The 16,627-nt window shown below is 41.9% G+C and overlaps 1 protein-coding gene across 2 annotated transcripts in view; it reads left to right on the top strand.

The window, feature by feature from the left end:
* Positions 1 to 462: 462 nt before the first annotated feature.
* Positions 463 to 16,627, top strand: part of AGPAT4 (1-acylglycerol-3-phosphate O-acyltransferase 4) — a 70,459-nt gene continuing 54,294 nt past the window's right edge. Inside the window, exons 1-2 of one of the 2 annotated variants that reach the window (XM_068185241.1) lie at positions 517 to 682; positions 14,650 to 14,880. In XM_068185241.1, coding sequence (XP_068041342.1) covers positions 14,703 to 14,880 — 178 coding nt within the window. In that variant the 5' untranslated portion in view covers positions 517 to 682; positions 14,650 to 14,702. Of the gene's footprint in view, positions 683 to 14,649; positions 14,881 to 16,627 lie in introns of both variants that reach the window. The other variant, XM_068185242.1, reaches the window with a different exon arrangement.

Raw genomic sequence — 16,627 nt, forward strand, 5'->3', positions numbered from 1 at the left:
CAGTTCGTGCTGCTCTCTATTCATGGAAGCTGCCTTTCACCCCACAATCAGAGCCTGGCAGGAAATGTTTGCGTTGTCACATAGAGTGAGTATTGTGTGTCAGGGTACTCGGTGCTTGGATGGCTGCCACGGCAATCATCTTTTTCCACAGCATCCAGGCCGTGGAGTACCTTTTTGTTGCCCGCTTTCTACTTGAAGGGTCAGATAGTCACAGGTGTGCATCACCCCGCGTTTGCTCCGGTAAGGGATGACAAGCACTCAGTTCGGACCAGCGCCGGCAACGCTCAGGGGACGGGCGCTACGCCGCGCTCCTTCCCCCGGGCCGCCGCTTCCCCGGCTCCGCCTCCCTCCTGGGAGCCCGCGGCCCTTCCGCAGCCGCGGCGCGGCACCTGGAACTTTCCTTCTCCGCTCCGGCGGTGGGCGGAAGGCGGGGGAGGCCAGTGCGGGGAGGGGTCGCCGCTTCCCACCGCCCCCGGAGGAAGTGACATGATGACGGCGGGAAGGGAAGGCGAGGGGGCCCTGTTCCCGGAGTGGAGCCGCCCGGCGGGTGGAGCCTGGCGGCCCCGCCCGAGCCACCCGCCCGCTCCCGCCGCGTGCAAAGTAGTGGCAGCCGGTGCGGCGCAGCCGCCGCCCGTTCCCGGCGCCCCAGAGCGGCACGCGTGCCCAGGCCCGCCGGCGCCAGGTACGTGCTCTGCCCCTGGCGCGCTCCGCAGGTGCGAAGCCGCCCTCCCTTCTCCGCCCGGCGCGCTGCCCCGGGCGGACAAACCAGCCCCGAGCCAGCCCCTCCCTGGCGCTGCCGCCCCCCGGCGCGCTGTGGCGGCGAGGCGAGGCACCGGCAGCCGCCGGCGGGGCGTGCGGGAGAGGCGGGAGGTGGGCTGCGCGTACAAGTTCCCTGATTTATTCGTCGCCGGGCTGGGTCTCCCCCGCCGCCCGGACCCGCGCCGTTTCTCCCGCGGCCGCCGAGAATTTTCCTGCCGCCTGCGAGCCCCCTTTGTGTGGCGAGCTCTGCCCGCGCCGGGGTTTCCGTGGAAACGGCGGAGCTACGGCGGCCCGGCCCCGCCGAGCCCCGCTCTGCCGCGCCGGGAGGGGGTGCCGCGCCTTCCACTTTCCCTTCGGTGTTGGCCGCTCGGCGCGGCTGGCGGTGGCCGGGGATGGGGCGGGCGGTGCGGTTGCCCCGGGAACGGGCGGGTGCCATCGCCCGCTCGCTGCCGCCTCCCCGAAGGCGCCGCTCCGCAGCGAGCGAGCGAGCGCGGCGGGGTCCGGGGCGGGCGGACAGCGCGGGTCGGTCGTGGCAGCTGCTCCGTCCGCCGTACCCGGGAGTCCGTGAGCTGAGGCGGGGAGAGGGGCAGGCTGCCACCCTGGTGACGTGCTCACGTGTTGTAGGAGCTCTGCCTTATGCCTATCGGCGTCTGTTCATAAAGGTGTTTAAGCCGAATTAAATAATGGCCGCGAACTGAGTTAAGGTGTGTCGGCTGATACCATGTGGTGAACATTATTTAAAAAAACAAGTAATGCTTTTTAGCATTTATTTCAACAAGTGAGCACTCACTGGAATGGCTGAAAAGACAACCCATGAAAGAGTCTGTTTCAGCAATGTCACACCAAGACTTCTGGTCCTTATCTTTGTTACGCATTTCTAAAAGTCGTGTTTTAAGTCCCTGTGCAGACATCTAAGAATGATATACCTTATACAGGTACTTGTGTGGGAGAGAGCAACCTTGCTGCTACACGAAAACTGAAAATGCTTTACAAGAAGGTAGAAGGATGCCAGAAACTCTGAAACAAAAAAACCCAAGCATATATTTAAAAACACTGATGCCTCCGGCCCAGGAAGTTGTACCAGGCGATTGTAGCCTCAGCTTGTACTGATAATGACTTCACACTAGAGTGAGTAGCAAAAGAATTAAGCCTGCTGGAGTAGAGAAACTGTTGTGAAACAACTTAAGCTGAAATTTGCAGCCTTTTTTTTTTTTTCCTCCAACCTTTCGTGTGAAGAGTAAGATTGGTGTAGACATACAGAGGTCTGTTTATATATGCCAGGACTACTTCTGCGTAATGACTGCATGGATCAGTGGAATGAGTTGATGTGCTCTAAATGTTTGCTGTCATTTTCTTTCTGTATCTACTTATATCTTATACAATGCTGTGATTTTCCAAACACTATAGATTAAAACATATATTTATTCACTTTAGAAATTAGTGTAAATGTTATGTGTAGCTGTCCTCTTCCCTATTAATGTTTTGCATTAACAATGCCTGAATAAGCTGTATTAAAAAATGAAACTTTAACTCTGTTTTATGGATGACAGGGCCGGGTTTCATGTGAAAGAATATATTGGGAAGCCTGCAGAGAAGAGAGAATATATTGCAAGCTGCTTATGGATAAAGGTTGCTCTTAAGTAAAGTTTAGTTGTGTTGTTGGCAAGCACTTTAACAGATTTTAGTAAGTGCCTCACAACAATGTGGAAGTAATGTTTTTTAGGAGTGGAGAAACTGTACAGAGAGGTTAGCACTTGCTCACAGTCACAGAACAGAGAATGCTGTGCCCAGAGTACAGAAATTAACTATGTTTCTTGAAACTCAGTAGGTTGTCATTTTGGTGGGGAGGTTGTTTCTGCAGTAAGTCTTGCTCTGTCCAGTGCAAATGCAGAGGTGCTGAAGCACTGTTCATCTCTCTTGAGTGAGGTGTGCTCTCCTGGAGTGATGGTTTTACATCACTCACAGTTTAATGGACTTACTGTACCATAAAAGACAGGAGTTTTGTAGGAGAAGAGGCCTCTTGCAGATGATGGATGAGAATCCTACAGCTGTACTCTGCCCTGCTGAAAGGAGTGGATTGTTTTTTCTGTTGTGTACCCTTGATTTTATTGCTTGAAGGTGAAGACTGGGAACAATACCCCTTCAAATCTCTTTTTGCAGGAAGACACTGTCACAGCTGTGCTGAGAGTAGCAAGGTACTATTCTTGTGTTGCAAATGAGCATTTGGGGCCCTTAGACCTTGTATTGGAAATTTGGTCTTAAATTTTAAGAATTCAGATTTTCACTGTATGATGTGGAACAACACTGCCCTAACTGATATAATCACTACTACTGCTGTCAGTGTGTCCTGATAAGGGAGCAGGAGGGCAACAGTGTGTAATAAGGCATTGTGCATGTATTTTACTCAGGAAAAGCTTTTGCAACTGTGGGCCTCGCTTGTTAGGGAGAACATTATTCCAGTCAAGGCAGCTATCTCATCAGGTGTGCTTGATTCAGCTGTACTGAATGCAGTGGGCATTTTGTAAAGGAAGTAGAAATGTGACAAGAGTACCCTGTGTGCATTGTTGCCTTTCAGCACTGGTATGTAGCAGCCGAGAGTGTGTTTTTTCCCTGAAGTGCTTTATCTGTGGGGTGACCTTGCCCAGTGACTCATTTTGAGGTGTTTGGGAAAGTTTGCTCACCAGTCTGTTGTTTGGTGGTCTTGGGCTCATTCACATCTGACTGTGGTGAGTACCCTGATCAGCTCTGACTAATGCTTGTGTGCTCCTCAGAAACTGCTGACTCACTTTGTTTTCATGCTTTTCCCCTGTCTTCCTCCAGTGCCTCAAACTAGAAAGGAGATAGGGTCCAAGGAAAGGTCAGAGAAGGATGAAATGGAAATGAATGAGAGTAACTGTGTGTTGTGGCAAGGATGAAGATGCTGCAAAGACCCCTCTTTGATAATGTGACAAAAATATGATAGCTGTAATGGATTTGCTGAAAAGGCATGTAAGCTATGTGTTAAGAACCGAGCAGAGCAGTGTAACAACTGTAGTGAGCCCACCAGGAGATGCTGGGTTATGGTCCTGCTAATGGTCTGTTCTTCAGCTTGAACTTAAAGCCTTTTTGCTTACGCCACTGTCTTGACATTCTTCTCTTCTGTCTGTCATGTTATATTCTGCCACAAAGAGCTTTACACTGAAATAATTTTCTGCTTCTTGCAAAAGGGCTGAGCTGGCTTGAGGTTTCTCCTGTAGCATAAATAACAGGAAAAGTGAAAGGTAATTAACCAGTTCTAGGCTGGAAAGGAGTCAGAGATAGAGGTCACTGAGAGAAGGTTTACTTGCCAGAAGGTTAGGAGTTGCAGGCAAAGACAAGCACACTGATTTCAGTTGTGCGTGGGACTGTTTATTAACATCTGAAAAGCCACTGATGTGCACTAGGTTGCCTTTTAATTGGACCAACAAAGTTAAATTTCAGTGGCAGTTTCCCAGCAGGATCCAGGTGGATGTATAGGTTTGTCCATGCTGGTTCGGTTGGCAGATAATGCAGGTTTTTTTCACCTATCAGAAACTCAACACCTGCTGTTAAAGACAGGGAAATAAATATATTTGGGGGAAGTCTATATGTGGAAATGGCACATGATTTCAAGTGACAGCTACTTTGTGAAATTAAAACTCTCTCCTGCTTCTCTCACCGTCTCCATGTTATCCGTGTTGTCAGACATTGTAGTTTGCTGCTTCTTACCATGTTTCTGAGCATTTTGGAAAATACTATTACTGCAGATACTGCTTTGTACTTCTGAAAGGTCTTGAAGCATTCTGCCTGCAAGCAGACTACAATTGCACTTGAATCATTTATGAGGTTCCCCCCTTCAAGTCACAGGTGATTGGTAAGGGGTTAATTCTGTGATCCTGTCTCACTGTATGGTTTTTACATGTCTGTGCCTCTGAGTGTGTGCATAAATATTGCATTTCACCCCAGACAGAAAAAAGCTTCATTTTGAATTTAAGCCTTGTAAAAGTATCTCAAAAATATTTAAAGGTAGCAGGAGAAATACTCAAAGCCAGGCTTTTAAAAGGACAAGGGTACATGCAGTTGTTCAGTGATGCTGTAGAAAATCCAGGTAGGTGTTTATGTATTTAATGCTTAATTGAATGCAAAATTTATAGAAATGTTCCTGGATTCTTAGCTGCATATTTAGGGGCTGTTAACATCTGCACACTTGCCATCCAGTAAAGTAAATGCAGTCAGATCAAACACTCTCTCTGAATGATCTTGCTGGATGTTTAAGGTGGTCTTGACTAGCCCTGGCTGTAGGTGCTGAAAATACAGGATCATTAATTAGTTATGTCGCATTTGGCTGTTTTAGAGTCGCAATGTTTGCTAAACAACAAAGACAATTGAAACTTGTTGAGAGATTTCTTCTGGCGTGTTTGAATCGGGTCCAAAATGAAACCTCCCTTTATTACTGGTGCCTGTGATAAAGGCTTTTATTCTCTGAAGTTCTCAAATTAAATCAGGCTGTTAGGGGACTGATGGTCAGACAGAATGAGGAGGCTAAAAGTATTCCTAGTTCATGCTGTGGCAAAATAGTTCTGGACGCTCGTAAGGCAGAGGTGAGTGAAAACTGATGTAGAATGGGACTGCTGATATGTGGGTAAAGCTGTCACCATGTTTATTTGGGTTTTTACCTGGCATCTGGATATCTGGTTGTTTCCTGTGTAGGTGCATCTGAGCCTTTCTTTGAAGCTGGCATCTTATTTTTTGGAACCATGCCACCCAGATCTCAGCTATAAGATGTTTTAAGTATTGGGTGTTAGCTCTTTGGGGCAGGAGTTGGTTTTATTTGAATAATAAATCTGGAAGCTTCATTCTTCAGTTAAACTATTTTCTACAAAAAGAATCATTGAACAGTATTTAATGAATAAGTACTAATATCCTGTGTATCTCTGTCTTGGTGTGGCTGCATCTTTTGTTTTCATTGTCATTTCCAGTTTTGGGATGTGATTTTCATAAAGGAGAGATTCAGCTACTTTATAGTTTACAGCATCATATGATAGAATACAGACAAATTAAATCAATACTTAAAGGTTAAAAGAAGGCCTGTGAGTCTTTTTCTGTTTGATGTTTCCTTAGTATTCAAAGAGCATACTAATGTTTCTTCATATTAATTAAATATATGCAAATGGCTTAGCTGAAGGAGACTGTCTCCTGTCACAGAAGATACAAAAACCTAGCAGCTCACTTAGAGCTGTAATCAGGTAATGGCACTTCTTGTTTCCAGCACGGTTAACAATATCTTGTGATTTGTACTGGAAGATTTTGGATTCCTTCATGGAGGTCAGTGCTGTTGGCTCATACTGTGGCACAAAGAATGTCGTCTGTGCCATGTACCTGTGGTATCTGTGGCAGCATGGGCAGCAGGGCTTAGACCCAGGACCAGGCAGGAGAACATAGTTGTCTCCAGCAGGGGCCATACAGCTGCTCAGAGAGAGGCACCACATTAGAAGTTGTCATACTGGGGTTTTGGGGACACTAGAAAACTTGTTACTGGCCCACAGTTCAGTGGTGGAAGTTGCACTTGAAACCAGCAGTGCTGTCACCGTGGTTCTCAGCTCATTGACTTATGCCCAATCTCTGCCACAATTTTTTTTTAAGAGTCTTGCTGCTACAAATTCTATATTATTCTGTAGTTGCACTTTCTGTTTTGTTTTTTTTTTTTTTTTTAATAAACAAAACAACAAAGCCGCATGAGCTAGGAATTAGACTCCTAGGAAAGACATTGCCCAAAATTACTAAAATGTAAATCACAATATCAGAAAATATAAAGAGGTCTTTATATGGAAGCGAGGAAAGAAAGTTACCCTTTTCCCAGTGCTGATGATTTTTATCTTCCAATTGATGTCTTTGTAGCATTTGTCAATGCCTTTAATTCCCTCTAAGGGTAAGAATAATAGGAAAGACCTATATTTGTGTGCACACGTACGTAATACTGCCCACTTGGTGCTAAAGTTGTAACTTGTAGTTTGTGGTACAGAACCATACAAGTTGCTGAATACTTGACTTGCACTTCTTGAGGAATGGAGGAAGGAAGGGAAAGCAGAGTGCATTAGATCAGCATATACATCCTGGGTTGTACGGGAGCATTTATACCTATTGCATCATCTGCTTCTGCTGAAGGTCCTTGTGGGATGTGTCCATTCCATCTCTGCTCTCTATGTGTGGCCTTTAAAAAGGTGTTGCGAGGCAAGTATGAGGGTGGGCAAGAAGGCAAATAAAGGAGTATGAAGAGTACCATTTTGTGTTGAAAGCTGGAGCCTGGGGAAGTGGCAGGTTGTGGTTCTGCTGTTGGCTGTTCTGTGGATTTACCATGTAACTTTCACAAGCTCTCTACCAGGCGAGGGAAAAGGGGAGCAGCAACAGGGATCTTTCCAGGTTTATTTCATTAGTGTCTTCTGAATGGCTGTAGCTTTTCCTATCAAATGGGATGGATAAGTACAGGAAAAAATCAAAAAAATCCATAACTGCTTTCTAATCCTATATACATGAAGGATTTGATCTTGCATAGAGAAATGGACTTTCTCATGTTACTAAGTCTGCTGAGAGGATATGAAACTCTTCTGCTTGGATACAACTGCTTACGTGTTAGAGGTGTATTTGTCTGTTGCAGAACTGGAGTTAAGAGGTGATACTTTTGTAATCCAACTTTGCAACTCATTGTGGGTAAGAATAGGAGGAGGATTAAATATTTGAAGCTTTGAAGTAAATGTGATCCATGTTTCTGTGTTGTCTCACACCTAAATGTGGTTTGGATGCGGGGAAAGTATTTTGGCTGTTGAGACTGTATAAGCAGTTCCTGTACCTTGTGCTGACTCTTTGTGTTGCTGTGAATGTAATTTATAGTTCTTAAAAAAAGATGAGGGCAATCAGTGGCATAAGCTATGAGTCTTCATAGGAGTGGCCTTCTTTCCAAAGCTTATCTCTTATCAAGAGAATGTTTGGACTCCCAGGACAATTTTTAAAAGCAGTCCTGTTTTTTTACCAGCTCCTGAATAATCCTTTGTCAGCCTTCTTCCATACCCTCATTTATTTGGGCTCTTTTAAAAGAAATATTTTTATAATAACCACTGAAGAACTCAGTAGCTACTCTTGTTCCTACTACTATCAGCTACTATCTGTTCCTGAAATGCCCAGTGTCGAGGTGATCAGTGTGCCCTTGATGCTAAGTATTACAATGCAGGTGGCAACATCCTGCTGTACTGCCTCTGCTGCCTCTTTAGTTTTTAATGTGTTAATTTCCTGTGTAAGGAGTGATGGTGTGGATCTCACCCTTGAGAGATTTTTCTTAGGCTGTGCTTTGAGGATCAGTGCCCTAACTAGACTGACTCTGATCTGTGTACTTCAAATGAACAGTTACCCCAATTGGCCCGTGACTGTTCTGTACAAAATTTCAACATTTCATACATCGCAAATGCAAACGCATCTCTACTTACAGACATCCATAGGTGTGTTTATATTTGCTAAGGCTTTGTCTGTTGCAAACATTCAGAATCAGTAATTTAACAAACCACCTGTACTTTTGCAGAGTACCATAAGTCACTGAAGTGACTTTGTGGAAGCATGTTTGTGGGGGCTTGTTTTTTATAGAGTGCCAGATGACAGTAACATGTGTGTCTGGTTACCTTTGATTAAGCACTTAATGTTGTCCATGAAAACAAATATTAAATTATCTGTGAGCATGTGATATAGTTGCATGTCCTACACCCTTTGTGGTTATTCACCTCAGTTATTTTTGAGGAACTATCCAGGTTGCTTTTGTTAGTGTGACAGCATAGCCCACATCCTGCTTAGATTCGTAGTATACTTTCTTGTCATTTTTTTACTGTTTAGTCCTGCTGTCTTGCTTAGTCCCTAAATTTTACTTGTGTGTGGTCCTGCCCTTGTTGTCAGTGCAAGTGACTTTTTAGTTAAAGTAATGAAGTAAAAAAGGAAACAGAGGGACTCAGTGGTCCCCAGGACTGAACTCTCAGACTGAATGCTGATAAACTCATCTATATCTTGACTATCTTAATGCAGCTCTTTATTTTATTTTTTCCCAAGCAAATTGCAGATCATTGTGCTTTATATATATTTATATGTGTATATATATATGAATGTATTAAAGTACAGAAATCTGTGTGGGAAACAGTTGAACAGCAAAACTTAGCAGTTTGGAAAGAAGCAACTTGCCTTCCAGTCCTATTTTTGTGAACTTCTTGTTCTGCACCTGAGATAACTGATGTACTTCACCCTCACATATTTTTTGAGGATCTCTTTAGAAGCTTGGAACAGAAGTGCTTAACTTCAAGGGGTTTATTCTTTCCAAATAAATACCTCCTCTCAGCATCAAGCGCTGCAGTCTCTAAACGTTGCATCTCCAAGGAGTTTTATATTGATACGTGTTTAAGTTCATCTCCCTTCTCCCTGAATGTTTCATGCTTCTGGAAAAAGGAGCAAGACTGAACTGCTTCTCGCCAGAACTTGGGCAGTTGCTCCCCATCTTTCCCACTCCTTCCCAGACTGTGCATGCCTCTCTCAAACTGCTGTCATCCTCCTCACCTTGCTGGATAAACATTGAGTCTAACAGGAGCTCTGCTATGCATTTTGCAAGTAAGGTATGTGTACACAGTGGACTTGTGTCCTGGCAGGCATGCAGAGTTTGTGTAGCTGTTTTCCCTATATTAGATCACAGCAGGAAGAAGACTTAAAAGGGAGAAGGGGGAAGCATTATACTGTGATAACCATTTGAAAACTCACAGATTATTACTTCTATTTCTTCAGTTTACACTCTGTTATGCAAATTATCTCTCTGCTCACTAGAAGATAAACAGTTTTATAGCAAGTATATAAATTTGAAATTCTAAATCTTGCTGGTAGACAATATGCATTCTTCAGCTTTTGAAACAGCCAGACTGACTGATCTCTCTGTTGTAACAATGTGAAGTTCAGGAATGCAGGACTCCTTATAAAAATCTAAAAGCATTCCTAAGTTCTCTTAATTTAGAAAAGTCGTAAGATATGCTCAAGTTATTTCCCAGTTTGGGAATTTTTGGAGAAATTGTGGTGGGTTGACCTTGGCTGACTTGGTTTACATCAAACTGTTCCCTCACTCCCCTTCCTCAGCAGGACAAGGGAAGAAAATAGGACAAAAAAGTTTGTGCATTGAGGTAAGGACAGCAGGATCATTCACCAGTTGCCATCATGGTCACAACAGACTTTACTTGGAAGTTTAATACAACTTATCATCAGCTGATTACAAAGAAGGGCAGTGAAAGAATGATCTAGTAGTTGCCTTTTGGGGAGGTGGAAAGTGATTCAAACCCTAATTAAGCATGAGGCAAATAGATATTTGGTGTGGCGTGTACAGATACAGTCTCCTTGCAGATGAATACATGCATGGATGTAACCTCACTTTTACTAGTTTGATGCTCACTGACCAAAAGAGAAGAGCACAGCGGCTTCCTGTGACTTGCTTTGTGTATGTATTTCATGTACAGCAGCGCTGTTAAAATACACTCTGATGTATATGCACTGCTGCTGCCTGTGCTCTTTTCACAGAATCAGTGAGGTTGGAAAAGACCTCAGAGGTCGAGTCCAATCTGTGACAGAACACCACCATGTCATCCAGACCATGGCACTGAGTGCTAGGTCCAGTCTTTCTTTTAAACACCTCCAAGGTCAGTGACTCCACCACCTCTCTGGGCAGCCCATTCTAATGTCTAATCACCCTTTCTGTGAAGAAATTCCTCTTGATGTCCAACCTGAACCTCCCCTCACCTAGCTGAAGACTGTGTCCTCCTGTCCTGTCTCTGGTTGCCTGGGAGAAGAGGCTGGCCCCACCTGGCTGCACCCTCCTTTAGGGAGTTGTAGAGAGTGATGAGGTCACTCCTGAGTCTCCTTTTCTCCATGCTAAACACCTCCAGCTCCTTCAGCCACTCCTCACAGGACTTAGGCTCCTGACCCTTCACCAGCTCCATTGCCCTTCTGTGTATGTGCTCCAGCACCTCAATGTCTGTCTTGTAGTGAGGGGCTCAGTAGTGGATGCAGTACTCAATTGTGGCCTCACCAGTCCAAATACAGGGGTTTTGTTGCCAACTGATATTGACTTAAAAGGCACTACTGAAACTGTTTAATCTGACCTGAGCATATTTTCATAATAGTCTTTGTAAGTCATCCATTCAAGAATCTGGTTTAGATGACAAAATGCAAGAATAGGCAACATCATCATCATCTGGTTGGTTGTTTTTAACTTGCAACAAAGCATTTGAAGACTGAATCAAAGACTAGATAAAAGTGAAAACTTTCATTTAAGCTTGAAATATATACTGAAAAAAAAGAGGTAGAGTGCTGACTTGCCTCTGTTTCTAAGTGGGTGGTACCAGCTCAATCTAGATGCTGTCAGATACACACCATGTTGATTTCCACACTCCATTAAGTCTCTATACTACAGAACTTTGGAAATAGTGGGTGACAGTTTTTTGCTTCATTAGTGTGCTTTCTCTAAAAGTGCAGTTATGTTCTTTGTGAAATCTCTTGTTGTAGTCTCAAAACACTTACTGACTTGGAAGTATGAAATAGAACTGTTCATTGGGAGCAGCCTCTGCTGGCATATAACTTCTGTGTCCTCCTGGTCAGTTAGTCTAAGCAGAAGGAAATGCTGAAAGTAGTTGAAGTAGAAAACACAGTGGATCTTGCTGAAGAATGGAAGTTGCAGGGAAAAGAATAAGAATGAATAGTCATGTAATTTACTTTTAAACCTGAACATGTGACCTTTTAGTCACATGAATAGATGCTTGCTGACTTGGTCCCTAAACAGACATTTGAGGTTTGAGTCTTCTGTTCTCTGTCTAAAGGAAAACTGTTATAAAGAATGACCCTGTCTGGGTTAGATGCTCTAGCTAGCCATTTTCTCCTAATTAATTTTAAGGGGTGTTTGATAGAAGAGAGCTTCTTGGCAGCATTCTGATCTTAATAGCTTCTGAGAAAATGCATTGATTAGCCTTTTTGTTTTTAAAAGATTGCTGTAATTTTCAGTCATTATCTATAAGGAAATCACTAATTTATTAAACCAGCATCGTGGATTAAGAATTAAAGACCTGACTCTTTTATCACTTAAACTGGTGTTATGTTGATGTTACCCAGGAGGACTGTTAGAAAGATAAAGTGTAAGGTGTTCAGTGGACTCTCAAACGCATGTTTCTAGACCTCATTCATAAGATCAGGACTGATTCTTTTTGTTACTTGTACCAAGAATAAATTGCATTCTTGGAGTTTGGGCAATGAAGACAGTCAAAAAAATCTTATGAGTTTATGTCTGAGAAACAGAAACTTAGCTGCCATTCCATATACAGTGTTTAGGTTGCGTATTTTATAGGTAGTCAAAAGAGAAAATTTCTCTGTGTAGTTCCCACTTTTTGGAAAAAAAGAATTTAAGCAGTGTCTCTCATTTCTTGTTCCTTTTGCAAGCAAGTTAGGTTAGTTGCCTTTGGATGGTACTGCTTAAGTAGATCTAATTTGCCTTAAAATAGCTCTCTGAAGCTTTACTGAATTGAAGTTTGATGGCTGAAGTAGGAAAGTGAGGAATTAATTACTTTCAGACATTCCATTGTGGCTTAATAAAATTGTAATGCAATAATTGTGTTTTATCAGGGTTATCTCAATATTTGTTTATTTTATTTCTGTGAAGTTTTATTTTAAAAACACAGCAGGAAGTAAATGATTCACATAAATGTAACATTGTAATAAAGTTTGGCATCTGTCATAACGAAAAGGTAACAAAAAAATTACTGGATTAATTGGTGGACAAAAAGACTGATTGTTTTTGTTACTAAGTCTATCTGTCAGCTGCTTTCTATAGTAGATTTATGTTGATTATATCAAATAGTGAGTTTTCAGGTCTTCACTAAGTAAGCAGTACTCTGGTCTTTATTTGTGGCTGCTGTTTTTATGTTTTATCCCATGTCTTACTGATCCCTGGGAATTACCCTAGTGTGATTCTGTGGCATAGAATTAAATAGGCAGACTAGCACAAAAAAACTTATGATCATTTTTAGCCAAGGACAGTAGGATAAACCCAGTCATCAGGGTTTTAGACACTGTAGAATCTTTGAAACCATCCACTTGCAAGTAGCTGGTTGCTTCTATTCTCACTGTTTTAAAGAAAGTTGCTGCCTTTTTAATTGTTTGGCTTTGTCTTATGAGTGTTCATTGGAAGGATTGGAGAAGAAACACAGCAGTGGTTCCTACTAGACAACATTTCTCATTCTGCTTGGCCTTCAAAAACAAAGCCTTTGATCAAAGCTCGAGCTAGTAAATTGTCTGCCCCCCTAAGAATCATATCTTTAATAGGAAGGTTTGTTAAAACTGGAAAAGCTTTTTACGAGTATCATGACAGTGGTTACTACAATGAATAGAGGCCTGTTCTGCCATTCTGAGCTACAGCTGGTGTCAGCTGTGGTACTGAATAGTACAGCAAGATAAAGGGAACAAAAGGGCACATTTTGTCTGCTAATAATAGGCTTGGGACTGCCATAAACTCTTTATATAAATTATACAATAATACTGATACTCTTTCTTAAATTTTTCCTCATCTTCCTTGCGGTTGAAAAACTGGCTAAATAACTTCCGAAGGCTCTGCAGCAATTCTTGTATGTGCTCTTTGCTGTGGCAGGCAGAGTCAGCAAAGAGCAGTAAAACAAATGTTTCAGGTCACTGATCTAGACTCAGTGCCTCACATAATGGGGACTCATATAAACTAAAAGGACAGGCATAAAGATTTTTTTCATCAGTTAATTCCCTAGGCTGCTGACGGCTGCTGTTTTGTTATTGCATGCGACTGGCACATTCAGAAATACTGTCTCAGGGCTTCCTCCCTGGGAAAACTCTTCCATGCCTCAGAGGAGGAAGTAGTGGAGGAGTGGAACAGGATGGCAGAAGCACCTCCTATCTAACTGTATGCAGAATACCAGGGTTGTGTTTACTGAGAGATGAGTGTTCATTCTAGCAGTGGTGGCAGTGATGGTAGGGGGAGGTCAGTACAATATTTGATAGGTCAGAATACTCTGCAGAGGACATTTCCTTTGAATGCTCAATTGCTGAGGTTGGACTGGACCTTTCCAAAATTATGAAAACATTTCATAAGTAACTTTAGGATTGATTCCTTTCTGGAAACACTTCTGGGTCACGGGTTAGTACTGTTATTGATGTTTTGTTTCTGGGTTTATGGATTATAACTGACAGAATCAGTGTCAAGGAATAATTGAAGAAATGGTGTGTATTGTGCTTAGCCAAGCTTTTATTTTCTTGCCAAAATCAACTGTTATTTGAGTATGAGAGGGGAAGAAGACAATAAAGCTAGAATTAAGGGGCTGCTACCTCTTCTTTGGGGACCATGGCTGGCATAGCTTGTAGAGAAAAGCACATCTCCTAACCAAGCTCTAAAGCTCGCCGTTACTTTGGAGCTGCTCTTGAAGATTACAGAGGTGACAGTGTGTGTCTCCTGAAGTACAGACAATTCAAATAAAAATATGGGTTCATATCAAAGCTGTCGTATAGTTCAAACCAAAATATTTTCTCATATTTTATCAAAGAAAACCTTATAGAAGAGTATTGTAGTCCATGGAGTGGAGTCATATGCTCACGGGTTTTGCAGAGTTAAGACTGAAATGTAAGAATTTGTTTCCAAATCAAAATGTAAATTGGTTCACAAATACAGTATTCTCTTTACATTGTTACTTTTGCAAATACTGACATCAGGTCTTTTCCTACAGTAGACTTAACTTTAATTTAAGTGTAAGCATGAAGTTTGTTTTAAGTCTGTCTATAGAAATAAATGCACTCTGTAACTGCTGATACTATTTGGTTTTGCAGGTTGTCTTCTGAATTTTGTGTCTGAAGGTATCCTCTTGCTTTCTCAGCAAATCATGGACATCGTTGGCTTTCTGAAGTCTCAATTCATTTGCCACCTTCTGATCTGCTACATATTTATAGTGTCAGGACTGATCATTAACTTCATTCAACTCTTTACACTTATACTTTGGCCAATCAACAAGCAACTGTTCAGGAAGATCAACTGCAGGCTGGCTTACTGCATTTCAAGCCGTAAGATTTCTTTTTTTTTTTTTCTTTTTTTTTCTTTTTTTTTTGTTTAAGTATTTTCATATTTTGTCTTGATGGAATTGGTAGAAAAGTTCTGGATTGCAAAGCCTAGATAAAGGTCATGTCTGCTTCGTACAGCACCTGCACTTGTATGAAGAGATGTATGCCTTGTTGAAATGTCTTCTTGTGCTGAAATGTTTTGCTCTTTTATAGTGGGATACTTGCTTGACTTAATATGTTGAAGTAAGATTTCCTCTCATTTGGCTATCTATCATGTTTCATTAAACCAAATGAGAAATATTGACCAAATAATGCATCTCAGCAAGTTCAGCGATTATCTATAGGCTTACAGCGTTAACAAGTCACTTCCAATAATGCTTTCAATCTTTTTATCACCCATGATTTTGTTTATGATCTTGGTTTAAATGTTTCACATACAAATCCTATTCAGGACTGGGAAATAACGGGAAAAAAAGGAAAAAAACTTCTATTTCATCTGCTTTTTTCTAAAGCCAGTTATAAACTGCGTTTTCTTTGAATACGATTTTAGATCTTAAGCTACATCTGTATGTATTCAGTATACGCATGTAGTTATAATGCAGAATACAGCAGGTAGCCTGTAATAATTTGAAAGAAGCAGGGTTTGCAATGATACTGATTTTTCAGGGCAAGATGGGAGCATGAGCTCAGGGTGTTGTAGAAAGAGGAGACCTTTGAAACTGCTATGAAATGTGACAGTTTAATGGCACTTGATGAAAACAGGTAATTCCAGTGGAATGAGTGACAGCTGTACCCATTTGTTCTGTTAGTGGGATCTTCACCTGACAACAGTGAATTATCACAGCATGTGCAGTTTTCTTGTTAGAATCAGTTTGCTTATATATTTGGTTTTAAAGAGCTACAGTTGCAGTTTCAGCAATTTTATTGTACTGCTGCTTCTGACTTCCACATAACTGCATTAACTTTCAGGAGAGAGAATTCTTTACAGAAACTGTTATAGAAATGCTAATGTACCCATATTCAGTATTTAGGAGTGTGCTGTTAAATGTGTCCACCTTCCAGAGAGATTTCCCTGGGCCTTTCTGAACCTCAAAAGTACTTTCTTAGAAGGAAACTGTTGAAAAATGCATGCTTTTTGTTGCTCCCTAAGGATTATTCAAGTGTGAAGCCCCTGTCAATGCTAAGTGACTTATGGATGTTTTCATACTGGGGAAAACAGCCCTCTAATACAGCATTTAACAATTGTGCTGTAGAAATACAGCAAAATGTTTTTTTTTCAAGTAACCTTTTCTACTACTAGGAACCTGAAACAGAAGAACATTGTTAGTATTCAAAATAAACTGTGAGGTAGAAATCTGTCACATGCCTCAACTTGGGGGCCACTCGGGTTTATTTTTCTTTCATCAGTGACTCTGATGAGCAATGGTTCAAAGCATATTTTTAAAACATACTTTTGACTTAAATTTCAAGTGCGTCAGAGTGTATAGTCCCAAATAAGTTGGGCATGCTGTTTTATTTTTTCTGTAATTGGAGAGAAGATGTTCTTTCTGAAAAATTTATTTTTTGCTGTCTGTGTGTATGTCCCTGAAGCATTGAGTTTGCAGGTGCTATCCATTTGCATGTACAAAGAGTGGTATTGAATCTGGCCAGGTTTTTACCTTTTGCCTGGGAGCATAATGTATGTTTGAAGTCATGGCATGTAGAAGATACTGTACAGCTGTATATAGGTTTATATTATTATTTTTCATGC

This window comes from Anomalospiza imberbis, chromosome 3 (genome assembly GCF_031753505.1).
Source record: "Anomalospiza imberbis isolate Cuckoo-Finch-1a 21T00152 chromosome 3, ASM3175350v1, whole genome shotgun sequence".
In the NCBI taxonomy this organism is placed as follows: domain Eukaryota; kingdom Metazoa; phylum Chordata; class Aves; order Passeriformes; family Viduidae; genus Anomalospiza; species Anomalospiza imberbis.